Source organism: Mycetomoellerius zeteki, unplaced genomic scaffold (genome assembly GCF_001594055.1).
Source record: "Mycetomoellerius zeteki isolate Tzet28-1 unplaced genomic scaffold, Tzet1.0 scaffold656, whole genome shotgun sequence".
Lineage (NCBI taxonomy): Eukaryota > Metazoa > Arthropoda > Insecta > Hymenoptera > Formicidae > Mycetomoellerius > Mycetomoellerius zeteki.
This window is the reverse complement of record NW_017257671.1, coordinates 113611-127897: the sequence shown is the minus strand read 5'-3', so window position 1 is coordinate 127897 and position 14287 is coordinate 113611. Positions and strand designations below refer to the sequence as shown.

Sequence of the window (14287 nt, the reverse complement as noted above, 5' to 3'; positions counted from 1 at the left end):
AACGAGGAAGAGGGAACCGGCGAGGGGAAGGAACAGGGTGGAAGCGCGGGAGCGGCAGAGGAAGGGGGTAATAAAGAGGAGGAAGGGAGGCCGACAGGCAAGGAGAACGGGGGAAAAAGAGAGTGGCGAAATGCCGTAGTTCCACCCTGGTAAGAAACAAAGAACAGAAAATTGATCGTTTGTTAAGTTTTATGTTTCTACGAGGCAGGCGGCGAGGCTCGTCCATCCGTCCGTCCCCTCTCTCTCTCGTTCTTTCTCCTCCAACTGCATCTCTTTCTCCCCCCTCCCCTTTTATTTCTCGATCCTTGTCCTTCGTATAGTCGATATATTTCCCCCCCTCTCTCTCTCTCTCTCTCTCTTTCTCGTCGCGACGTACAATAAGATGAATCGAGAAAATTCTGCGCGGCGCGCTATGGGAAAAGAACCACGGGGCACGCAGAAAAACGCAAAAGGGACTGGGAAGAGAAAAGGATAGAGGGAGAAGAGGGAAGCAGGTACGGAGCTGGCAGGAAGGGCAGAAAAGATATAGGGGAGCGAGAGCGAACGAGAGACACGTGTACGCGAAAAAAGAGCAAGAGCCCGAGTCCGTGGAAACCGGACGGGATTGCATTCGTCGTCTGCTACAGATCGTCCGGGTTTTTTGGCTGGGAATAGAATCCAATTATCAGGAGTCGGGTCGTCTCCATCGGGTCGGGCAGGAAGGAAAGAGGGGGATGATGGTGATGGTGATGGTGCTACCCTTACCACAGTTCCTCGGGTTTTCGCGTTTCATCTATACATACACACGTATACGCACGGGGATATCCGTCACGTGTCAACTCAACTTTTGATGATCTCACCACCCCAGCGATCCGATTACGCATCTATAATTATAGTGACGTTGAAATAACGGGCAATCTCTCGTTTGCGGGGAGAGGAGATGCGGATTGTTTTGGACAGTGACCGTAATTCCCATCGATGCGAGCAAGTCATCGAGGTTCCCGAACCGTAATTCGGATGACTGATTCCAATAGTGGGCGTATATAATTTATATATCAGACGAATGTGAAGCACGAATCGCTCCAATGGAAACAATTGAACATGGTTATGCAACATGGAGCAATTCTATCATTGCAAAACGTAATCAACGAGTAAATGACCTCAGAGAGACATTTACGAGAGATAGAGTCTGAAGTATGCCTCTATGGTTTAAGAACGTTATTCACAGAGTACAATCTTATATAAGCTCGTCTTAAATCATATCTTAAGAATCCATCCAATAATCTATATGACCGTACAGTATCTTGAGATCGTATTTTTAGATTTCGAATACTGGCCCAAAAATCTAAAAAATGAAGAGTTGGCTTTTGATAAGCTCTAATAGTAGATAACACACTTGTGTTAGCTTGTCTTGAGCTTGTCTGTTAATTTTACTAAATAAAAGAAGAACAATAATGATGTAAGGTTTCTATTGGATATATTATTATAGCCTGATTTGGCTTAGATTACTGCTATTGAAGCAAATTATAATTTAACGACTATAAAGTTGGACAAGAATAAGGATTTCAATTATGTCTCTTTTTTTAATTTCCCTCCATCATAGTCAAAGAATATTGCGAATGAAAAGAATTATACTGGGGAGCGGGGATACCCTCTACATCAAAAACATTCTAGAAACGATGCGATTTGTTAGAAGGGAAATGCTCGGGGGAACATTCAGTTGAGTCGGGGAAAATTCCATTTTTTGAAATTGTGGTCTTTTTGAGACAAAGCCTGATATACCACGATACATTTGGCTGAGTAGTATTTTGGAAATAGTTTAGGTAATTTCAAGAAGTGCTCTTTTCTCCGGGGAACATAACAGCCGACTAGTGAGTCGTCCAGTCTATGTACATACACACATGTAAACATATATGATGAAAACGTCATTTTGCGGTGCGCTTGAAATGGAATTCCGAGTAGAAACAGGATTTCGAGACAGTGTTGGCAGCGCGTGGTTACAATTTAGTCTCTTTCCCCCGCGTAACTGAAAACTGAGTTAGGCATTTCGTCATGATAACGATGTTTTGACAAGAGACGAAGTCACAAGGACGAGGCTCTAATTAGCGACGACCAAGTTCGTTTCGGTCGCGTACACATGCAAGTACCATGGCTGTCGCGGAGCTTATATCGACTCGATTATTTTAATTGAAAATTGACAAGATAACTCTCGCAATGCAGCGAGGGACTGAGCTCGTTTCGAGCCGGATTCGAGATGAAATATCGAGGAAAATGGCAATTTTATTATATATTTCCCGTAAATCGAATTGTGAAATTCCACTTATCGAGTTTCAGTCATAAATCCAATTTCACGTTACAGCGAAATTCCGGAAATCGAGTTTCCGCGTATCCTGAATCACTCGCGACTAATTTCTCTATTTCGCGATAGAACTTCTTATATCGTCGACTTTCATACCAAGTGCGGTTCTGTGCTACAGGTTTCCGATTGATGCTTATCGTCACGGCGGATCACTAATCAGCGTACTAATGTCTATCCATTATACAGCAATCTAACACGCGTGCGTTATCAAGTTATCTATTACGAGGTAATCTTAATAGAAGCGATTAAATTATTAAAAGATTGTATCAACTAATCCTTATTTTTTTGCAAAAAACGCATATCCGAAAAATATATAGCATAGTTTCAATACGGGTTCAAATTTATTTTACCACAAAAAATCTATGCCAATTTTGAAGTTAACAAAGATTCTTATTAACCCACGCGATAATTTTCCTTTACTAGACACGATGAGTCATTTGTGTTCCAAGTTAATTTTCATCACTTTAACAAATATACAACAGTTTATTAAGTGATTCTTACATATTCTTTAATATCTTTAAAAAGTATTTGTAAGATTGTGTATTTAAAAATATTGTATATAAATATTATAATTAATTAGTTGATGCTCCTCTTCTAAGTTTTTCAAGAGAAGAAATGTGCAGGACGTGAATAATCCAATCGTATATACTAAGGATACGATAGAGAATATAAAAAAACCGATAGAGTCTGTCGATGTTGATCTTCCCATTTTCAATTTAGCTTGTTTTTCAAATAAGCGTTCTACAAGTTTAAAAAAAAAAAATTTAAAAAAAAAGTTAATTTTAAGTGATGACTGTTGCGATTTTTCAAGCCGTGCACGCAAGATATGAGAAAGCGCGTCATCGACGCCGCGTCATTATCGCGATGATCTCTGCTCTGTTTACCTTGTGTGCTCGTAACGTTTTGCCTTCGCAAGCGAGCGTGACGTCGCAGTAGGCCTGCCGTTCGAGCAACTGCGAGAACATAGTCTGCAGGTTGCTGTGATGGTATTTCCATCTCAAGCAGTACTGTTGTGGGAACATGTTGGATGATGAAGATGATACTGCTGAGCCGGTCGTCGTAGCGGGTACGGGTATCGTTGCTGTTGCTATACAACCTCGTTGTTGAAGCATGCGCGGCCCTGGCGCCGCCGCGAACTCCTCGACCGAGCCGGCCACCGTCGCGTTCGCTTCCGGTTCACCGTACTCTCGTCGCCCACCCTCTCTTCTTCTTGCGCCCCGCCAATGTCTGCAACATCGGAAGAACTCGTGTCAAGAGATTGTCATCATAGGAACACCTTAATATAAGTTTTCACGAATTTTCAAGAAACGTAAAAAGTGACAAGTCGTTTTGGAATACACGTGACCTTCTAAGAACGCCGCATTAAAGTTTACAAAGTCTATCTAGTATCACTATTTATCTGGTTATCATCGTATAAGTAATACGTAAAAGAAAACAAAATTTTTTTTATCAAATATGTTTGCGTTTTGATAAAAATTTGTGGAACAAGATTTATAACCACGAATCGTTATTATCGCTAGGGAAAAAATTATATGGAAGCATATAATAGCCGAACAATCTAAATGATTACAGTAGTTTATAGTGAAAATTACTTTGAACCAAATAAGATGTTTCTTACAAATTTTTAGATGCCGAAAACAATACTACAAAATCAAATTTCAACACATCTATTAGCTGGCACAGCCACTTCAGCACCATTAAACGTAACTTATACCACATTTTTTTGCTAATTTTTTGCTCTATTCCCGATTTTTTGCTCCAGTTGATTCGTTAAAACCTATGGCTGTGCTAGCTTAAGATTAACGTTAGCATAGTCACAAAGAAAAAAAGTAGCAAATGAAAAATTGAGTACATATTTTTGAAGGACTATTTTTTTGTTAATTTTTTGCTTTATTCCTGATTCTTTTACTCATTGTTTAAGTCAAAAAATTCGACCAACAGTGTAACTGTGCTGTCTCGCGTAAAGCCTACAAGAGTAAAGTAGGTACATTAAAGCAATTAATTGCTGGGCTAATTTTGGTCTTAAAACTAGAATTAATTGCTCTAAGAATATCTCGAATCGGAATTTTTTGCTTATTGTTTAAGTCAAATTCAATTCATACAAAGAGCAAAAAATTAGCAAAAAATAGCAAAAAATGTGATATAGGTTTGATTGTGCTGAAGTAGCTGTGTCAACTTAATAGACATAATTTCAACAGTGCTGCAGGTTTTCGAAATAATTGATATTTAATGTATTAAAAATAGCTTTTTGAGATTTGATATTTTTTTGACAAAAAAAAGTTAACATGAAATTTTGATCGGAAGTCGTGAATGTATCGTTTATTCTTTATATTAATGTATGTATTGTTCACCTCCTAAATTATATTTTTTAATTTTAATATTTTACTTTTTAATTGTGTTATGAAGCTGTATTAATCATATTATGATGAAATAAGTTCAAATAGAGTTTTTGTAAGATAGCAAATTTTCCTCTTATGACGATAAAGTCATATATATTTATAATGTCTAGTTTGTAGTTATCGTACACAGTGTAATTTATCATGATAACTTCCGCTAAATATATTATATACATATGTATATACATATTGGAGTCGGAATAGAGGTTCGTCGAGATACCACTACGAACTTCAAAATTCAAGCATAAAGTTGTAACTTTATTACGAACGAAATTTAAATTTACAAAAGGACTTTAAAGCTTAAAATCTCTACTTTCGAAAGGTTATTACGTCTTTTTAAGTTTCTGTAAGTTTGGTAATTTTTACATACAGAAAACGAGCTGGACAAAATGAGAAATTTTCCTTTTACTTTGTGGACCTGTCACAAAGAAACTTGTGAAAATGTTTGACTGTATATAACGTAAAAGCTTAAAATTTTCTCTAAAAAATTGTTTTTAAAAAATATTTCTACGATTTTTGCTACTGAGTTATCATGGATTAAATAAAAAAAAAGCATTCTGACTTAGATTGTTCATTCATAACTTCGTTAAAATCATCATAATTCGAAAAACAGATTCTTAAAGCTGAAACTATATTCTATCGGACAGTATAATTGTCAAATTTTGTTTGAAAATATGTAGATATGATATAAATGAAGTAGTCCTATAAACTTTTGTTCCAATTCAGATTTGAGGTGGCATCTCGAATACCTCGAAAAAAAGCATTTAAAAAGTGTTTCAAAAGTTGTATGATCTGTGTATGTATATCAATAGTCACAAATTAGAAATTATAAGTATATATGACTTCATCGTCAGGCAGAAAAACTGTTTTAGAAAAACCTTGTATTTAAATCCTTCATAACATCCTTAGCGGAAAAAAATTTTTACAGAAAAACTACATAGATTGAGACAAGATCTTAGAAATTCTTAATTTTTCGTAGATATTCGTAGTGGAACGTAGAATAAGGTTTGTTTCTTTTAGAAATTCTTAGTTTTTCATAGATATTCGTAGTGGAACGTAGAGTGGTGTTGTTTGAGAGCGGAGGATTTCTTAGTTTTTCAAACAAACAACGCCGCTCTATGTTCCACTACGAATATCTACGAAAAACTAAGAATTTCTAAAATCTTGTCTCAATCTATGTAGTCTTTCGTAAAAATTTTTCTGCCAGGGATGGCTAAAAAGTAAAATATTGAGTGTAAAAAAATGCATTTTATAGAAAATAAACAATATATTCATGACTAATTCTGATCAGAATTTTAAGATAATGTTAATCTGTGTTAAAATGCGTAAACGCATACAAAAAAATATCGCAAAAAAGTCATTTTTTGCACATTAAATCTCAATTATTTTGGAAATTTAACACACTGGTAAAATTTGACTTCGGCATCGTTTCAGCAAAATCTAAAAGTCTAAAAGGAACACCTTGTTTGGTTCAAAGTAATTAAAAAAAAAACATTTTTGTAAACTAGTGTAATGAAACAATCTAAATGTTTTGCATAAATTCGCGCAAATATGAGCTTGCGTCAGAACACGCGCTCACTGTAGATATAGTCCAACCGGTCATTGTCACACCGGTATCGGACTGGCAGGAAGTTTACCGTCACCGAAGGAAGGAAAGAAGCCTCATCGCGTATCGGATAGAATAACCATGCGTGAACGTTTATCGCACTATCGTTCTTTCTTTATTCTTCATTCTGATAGAATGTTTACGCTCAAGAGCGTATCACTTTTCGTACCGTTACTGATATTCTAATACGGAGAACGCTGAACTTTACAGCGAAACTTTTTGCGCTCGACTAATGAAGAAAGCACATGTTATGACTTTCATTCAGTTTAAAGTTTTAATTAGTTTAATTAATGAAATGCAAAATGTTTTAAGTAAAAGTTCTACAAATTTTAACTCACGATTTATATAATTTCCAAATAACTTTAGGATTTTTAAACTTTTAATGTTATTCAACAGGAAATTTAAAGCAAGATATATAAGAGGCTTTTCTGCTCTTCTTTAATTTTACTTGACAAATTTTTTTACATAATCTCATGGATCTTAGAGGTCTTGACGGACGATTGCTCGTTTTTACTACTTACTAAGTAAGTCTTCGAACTTCGAACTCACGATTAGACTTGAGGGTCGGTTTGTTCTTCCCTCTGTAATACCCCTGCATAAACCAAGTTCTCGGGGACGATTTCCTCTTATGGACAGCAACTCACCTCACCTGAAATACAAAGAAAAAATATTTTATTATACACTCTCCAGAGTGTGACATAATGTCGATTAGCACGCGATCAAGATTGACGTGTGATACGACTCGTCGCATGTTCAAACAGAGATGACAGCGGTATATTAGAGAGTAGTATATTAGATAGCACGATTGGAGCCGAACAAATTAATTTACTTTAAATCGCGCGATGATAGAAATGATAGCCGATGTTCGCGAGGGACATTCGCGTTAGTCCCGCCAGTCAGTATGGCGTATTAAAATGGGAACTTGAAACTGCTAGGATTTCGGAATCAATTTTCGATGAGATATAAGGAAAGTTGCATTTCGTTTATACGTTCCCACAGCAACCGTACGGATTCAATAAAATTATATCAGAGAATTGACATAAAAACCGGTGATTTCAAGAACGTTCGAGCCCTTTTAATTTTCATTTGCATCGATTATCGTTACCATTCTTTATTTACCATCCATATGAAAATAATCCCTTTCTCATATCTCTGAAAAGTCACGATTTATTTTATTGTTTGTATATATAGAAACCTGGTTTTGCTTGCTCACGCAATAAATAATTCTCTTGTTAATTAATCCAATGTTATTAAAGCGGACATTAAACTAGGTACTATAATGTAGTTTTATTTTCACAATTGCCAGTGTTTTTGTAATAATGTTTTGTTAATAATTTTCAATTATTCCATGTAATTTTATTGCTATAATTTGAATAAGAATCAAACATGATGCAAAATATTGAAAAAAATTTATTACAATTCAAGCTTACAGATTAGTTCGGGTTTAAATTTTACTAATATTATGTTATATATATATCTCATATTTCATCTTACAAGTAATGCTATCAAGTTTCTAAATTCGGAAAAGAGGTGTAAAGAATTTAAATGATTTGATCGGCGCGAGCGAGGTAACCGGATGAATCCTTTTTGCCGTGTCAACGTATGTACGTCGATTTACGAGGATAACGGCGCACCGCGCCGGATAACGACGCCCGGCAATTACAGTTAAATCGATTTCTATCCGCGTGGCAGCTTGTCGATCACGCTATACGCCGCACGCGCTGTGTTCTTTCCACTCCACTTTTTTGCATGGAGGGATCCGCATTTGCTATAATAATACTAACTGGAGAAACTACCCGGCGGCGAGAAACCTTGGCAAATAATTCGCCGAGGAGCTTTCACTGCCGCGTTTTCTACGAGAATTTTCGATAGCTCCTTTTTCCTCCGTTTGATGCGGCGAACTTTCACACAGGAAGGACGAAAATAAATCCTTACCGCGTCAATGCGTCAAAACTAAGGACCGAGTACAGGTTCGTAAGAATTGCGCAGTCGACTGATTCGAAGTAGAAACGATTCAAGCACGAATGGTTCGAGCTATCCATTCAAAAAAGCAATTGCTTTTCTGTGGTCTGAGAAGCTTTTTCTCTTTTCAAAATGCTTAGATTCGCACCAATCTGACATAGATTTTTCAATCTTCACTGATTCACACTGCTTTTCACATCAAAGATATCCGATTTTTTATCGGATTTCAAGGTCGACACGCGCGGTCGTGATAATACAAAAAAAAAGCTCAGAGAAGAAAGGAACAATGAAGACGATCATATTCGATGGAAGATAAATGCCCATATTGTGTTACAGTTTCAGAAACTAGCTCGTAACTTCGTGGAAAAAAAGGAAGGGCCAAGAATGTCAAGATTGCCAATTTCTTTTTAAGCATTGTCATAAAAATCAATATGATCGCTACTGCATATTCCAGATTTACGAACTTGTACAGATAATTATATTGATAATCTTAAATGTTACGATATTTAAACAAGATATATATACATATTTTATTTAAATGTTACGATATTTAAATAAGATATATATACATATTTTATTCTAAAAAAAAAGCACCAAAGAATTTCTTTCTTTTAAATCGCGGATACCATTTTATTATAAATATTATTTATTGAACTATCCTCTCACAAATATAGAAATTGTTTTATCTGGAACTTTGCGAGACTTTATTGAAGCTCGAAACTTTAGTAATACAGTCGCGTCGCGTCGAAGTAATCAATTAATCAAGGTTCTTGATTATAACATTGACAATAGAAAAGTTCTGACCTGAATATTTCTCTGGTACTATATTTACCGAACCAAAATATTTCATTCGTGAATTTTCTCTTGTAGGAAACGACGAAATGGAATTTTAGTGAACATCTAATTCAATTGTTAAAAAGAAAGAAAGACATTTAATATATACGTAAACATGTTTTTCTATTATTTCGAAAAATAATATTCATAACTCCCTATAGTTAAATATTTGATAGACACTACTTGTAAAATGCAAATGCAATACAATTCTGCGTTGCGACGTTATGATATACTCTTATATGAACGTTTCTTAAGTCCACTTCTCACCATATCGATTAACATAAATATCGGAAGTGAACTGATACGCGCAGATACCGGGAGAAATATCGACAGCCACCTGTCGTTGACGTAATCGTCATCGCGGTAATTTTGTCGCCTGAAAGATTTACGACACGACCGGTGTAACCGATAACGAAAACCGATTAAGGCCGATTACATTCAGAACTTGATTTTGCAAATCCGGTACTTTGTCCTTGGCACTTCGTTACCGGAATGAACTTTTAAACGCATTTACCTTGTCGTACACGCTGTACACGCGCCGCATTGAAGATCATGTCATCTTAACAGTTTGTAATGCTCAAAAATATGTTGTACTAAAAAAAAAACAAACACTTAAGAGAAGTATTTCAATTAACGAATGTGTTTAACCAGCAAAGAAGATTTAAAGAAGATTTTAAGCATTAATTATATAGAAAAACTCAGATAATTTCGTAATCCAATGTCTGAAATAACAAAGCATATCGCGACTACAAAGAATACATTTTTTTTTACTTTAATCTTGTAAAAACGAGAAGGAAGAAACAATCAGGAAAAAATCAACGCGAAATTTGTTCCTTTCCAATATTAAAAAACAAGAAAAGCTGTTTCACATTTAACTTGTCATTCGTGTAATTTTCTACAGCGTTTTGAAACGCGCGCGTTCCGAAAAAACGAAGAAGGAAAAGGAAAAGAAGGGAGAAAAAGAACTAATCGAAGTGTACTCCAAAAATTAATTTTGCAGCGAGAAAAATGCGCACTTTACATTTTACATCTCACCGGTAATCCCGACCTGTCTGGCCGGGGAAAACAGCGGCGACGTTCGATCAACACGCTGACGGAGGATTGTCAGGATGTTAATTCGTGCCGAGTAACGAACGACGCCGGACGACGCATTGCATTATTGAGGTACGAGCTCGTCGCGATAATTTGTCGATTACAGCCACGACCACGACGTTCAGGTTTCCTTGGTCCAGGCACCAAGGAAACGGGAATGTGAACGCGCGTAAAAAGGGGAGAGGAACGACTTTGAAGAGAGTCCAACTACGAGTAGACATCGTAAAAGCGTAATTGCTATGAAGGGAGAATGCATGCGCCTCGTGACGCATCGCTTGGAATTAAGACACGACTTCGGTTTTCAGATAGCTCTTTTATAAATCGTCCTCAGATAGGAACGGAAATGGACGTTACAAACGTTACTGATCGAACGATGCCCGATGGCGTATAGTATCTCATATACTTTCTCTCGATGATAATAATAAGAACGCGAAAACATACTTATTGCAAACTGGAAATGTGAGTACCATGTATGAAACTAGTTTCACATTATCGTATTAGTGATATTTTGTTATGTAAACTAACAATAATTACAGCGATCATTTTTTATTCGTTTAGCAAAAGATTAAATGACGATAAGAATGTTTTATGCTGCATTTATTATTTAATAATTTTCCGAAGTTCTTAGACTGTTGAGATCGGCGTAAACTACGCGTGATGGATCTTTTTATGCATATAAAATTTATAAAAATGTTAATTCACTTGCATTCCTGAGATCTTCATTTTATCCATATCTATCAAAATACATGAATAAGATGAAGATTCGGCTATCCCGCTAATTATATTCTTATATTCAGTTAAAGTTCTATAGGGTTTTTAGTGGGAAAATTAATGCAATACTGTTGCATTAAATACAATTGAATACAAATTAATTTACATATTTTCAGCATTAATAAATAATTTAACCATTTTAATTACATATTCTTTATTGTGACAATAACTTCATAACTTTAAAAGGATTAAATTATTATTAACACTGAAAATATGTAAACCAATTTGCATTTAATTGCACTAGTTTTTCTAGTAGAAAACGCTATAGAAAACCAGAGATTTGTATGATTAGAATCTGAAGAGACTAAACGGCATGGTCTGATTGGCTTTCATATAAGAAAATGGCACTGTGATCACGTGATGTGGACAACCAATCAGTATTCTAAAAGATATATGGTAGACCCTAAAAGATAGAGTTTGGCCACTCACTATGATTGTTTTCATTGGTTAATTCTAAATCGCCGCGTGGCCAGACTATCTTTTAGGGACATTAGAATATTCATATTGGAGGGGAAAAAAATGATGGCGTCGACTAACTTCTATAGTTTTCCATAGAGCTCCATATTCGACTAATTACCTAAATTTCCTGCATCGCTTCGGATGCTTTTCTAGAATGGTATATAATTTTACAGAGGCATAGCATATATATCTTGTATAGACATTTCAATAGAGTTTCTTCGACGTCATCAATATATACGTACAACAGTTGAATCGACCATCATCTCACCATTTTAATGCTTTCTGCTTGACCAGTCGGATGTCGGAGATTTTTGTCATAATTCAAGGATTACTAGCGGAGAAATACAGGCGGAAGAGAGAATGGAAAGAGGGATCGTAGCGTTCGCAGGTATTCAGGCTTCGGCACAAATGGGAATACTACGAACGGGACCCTCTTTCGATACCCTAGATTCCCCAGTGTGCTTTCTATTGTATTTACGGATCGCATAAAAGCACCTTTCGTCGAGAAAATACTTTGGCTCCTTCTTGATTATCACTCTCGTTCTTTGCATCTTCCTATCTTAAACTTGCCTTCACCTTCGATGGTGAAACACCACCAATCTTAGCACATGATGACTACGTCCGTGCTATAGTTTTATTATAGCTTTTTCGTAAATTACAGCATGCTTGAAATTAGAATTGTGATTCATCGACAGCTCTGTAACTTCATGTTTCTGTTATTCTGAATGATAAATGATGAATTCTTGTTTATAATAGCTTTCGTTTCAGTTACCAACGCATTCAATAGTAATCAGACTAGCAATCGATTATTTTTCATTACATCTACGTAGTCTCTTAACAAAATTTGCTTGAATTCATAATTAATATTAATATCATTTATAATTATCTTTGTTATAATGAAATTTAATTCGAGAAAAATCATCAGTTGCTTCCGAGTGTTTTACGGTGCATTGTTATATTTATATTTAATAAGTATAATATATCAATATAAATATATTTACATTAATAATTATCGTCATGAGTTTATATACACATTAATCAATATTGTCAGTGATGTACTAATATTAATCGACAGTCGCCTATTAGCGTCAGCTAACGCTATTGTGAAAATAGCAACTTGTAAATGACTGACCTTGGAACTCGTGGCGTCATCTACGAGCTGACACCCACCCTCTTTAACTTCTCTACGAACGCAGGCTCCACACAGAACATCCCGCTTCTATCCATCGTAAGCTTCGCCCACCGTTTCTTGTACGATCGACCGAATCCTTCGATTGCATTGTTTGAAAGTCTTACGCCCGTCGTAGCGCATTAACGGTCTCCGTTCGCAGGGTACTGTTATACATAGTTCGTGTAATAGACGCATTTGCATACGCCAATGCACGATCGTAAAAATAGTCGAAGCATGGGAACCTGGTTATTGTGATTCTCAGGGCTATCGCATATAAAATGATATAAATAGAGTACCAACGTGATGCTTTGAAGAATTTTTAATTGGTCAATTTGTACAATTCTTTCTTCTGATTGTACATTAAATGTTTCAAAGCATTTGTAGTGATACTTTGACCACATTTAAGATTATCTAAATCACAATAAAAGAATACATATGTATATATTTTTTTAAAAAAGGATAATCTAGGAACAAAAGGTAAATATAATTTCTTTATGCAAATGTTAGGTATTTAATAAAATCAAATTTCTACAACATAATTTTTATATTATTTTTAATATATTATTTTAATATTATTTTATAGATATAAAATTTTAATTAATGACTACACGTAGAAAAATATCATTCTATTGCTAAGAAAAGTGATTACTCAATTTATTTTCTTCTTTTTAAGTATCTTAACAAAGAACATTTTTTTGATAATAATCTTAAAATATGCTTATTAAAAAAATTTTGAAAAACTCATTATTATGTATTTAAAACAAGAATTTTTTTCTTTTGAAGAATATTATAAAATTAATCGAAGAAACAAACTTTTCATAATAAATAAATTAAATTTGTTTTAATTTAATAAACTTGGTTCTATTATTATTATTAAACTTACTAAGATTCAGAATATATTATGAATAAATTTAATGCTTGTGATAAACTTATGATAGATTTGCGGATATATGAACTTCTGAAATACTTGAAATAAGTAATTATTATAATACTTGCTAGTTGCGTAGAGTAATTATTACTTGCGTATTTTTCTGTGTGCAATAGTTTTACGACCTCAAAAAGAATAGATGTACTCTTAATAAACGAATACGGTAACCCAGCTGCCATAGCTATGCACAGCATAAAATCTAGATTACGTGAACCAATGAGCGTGTTATGTAAATCAATATGGCGACTTTTGAATGCTCATTGGTTCAGGATGTCTCAGATGGTCTCTATCTATATGCAGTTGTCGTTTTGTGTGCTATAGTGTCAATAGTCTTTAAGACGGCGTGTCGCACGGTCTCTTTATATCGAAATTAACTTCGTCTTAGGCAGGATTTCATTATTAAGACTCGATGAAAAGTTCGAATTTTTGATTTTAGTAAATTTTTCGCAGTTGATGTCGTCGATGATGCGTTGCAAAATAAATATCTCTAGGTATTCTATAATCTTCAAGAAATACCCATCATTGTGTGTCAGTAATAAATAAACATGAGGTTTTAGTAAAATGATTTTATTGTAATTTTATTGCTTCATAATTGTAAAGATAAAACACAGACAAAATATGCTAACTTCATAAGGGTTTATCTTTTATAAGATACCGCTAATTAAAATTTAATTGAAAATAAAATTTCAATGTTATCCGTCAGTATTATCATTTTTTCTTAACGATTTTA

The 14287-nt window shown here is 34.9% G+C and overlaps 1 protein-coding gene across 7 annotated transcripts in view; it reads right to left on the bottom strand.

Moving 5' to 3' along the window:
* LOC108728893 (uncharacterized) overlaps nucleotides 1–14287 on the bottom strand; it is a 146413-nt gene that overhangs the window by 26015 nt on the left and 106111 nt on the right. For 6 of the 7 annotated variants that reach the window (XM_018457702.1, XM_018457701.1, XM_018457703.1 and 3 more), the window contains 2 exons: nucleotides 6862–6989; nucleotides 3223–3565 (listed from right to left, as the gene is read on the bottom strand). In XM_018457702.1, the coding sequence (XP_018313204.1) occupies nucleotides 3223–3450 (228 nt within the window). In that variant the 5' untranslated portion in view covers nucleotides 3451–3565; nucleotides 6862–6989. The remainder of the gene's footprint in view (nucleotides 1–3222; nucleotides 3566–6861; nucleotides 6990–14287) is intronic. The other variant, XM_018457705.1, reaches the window with a different exon arrangement.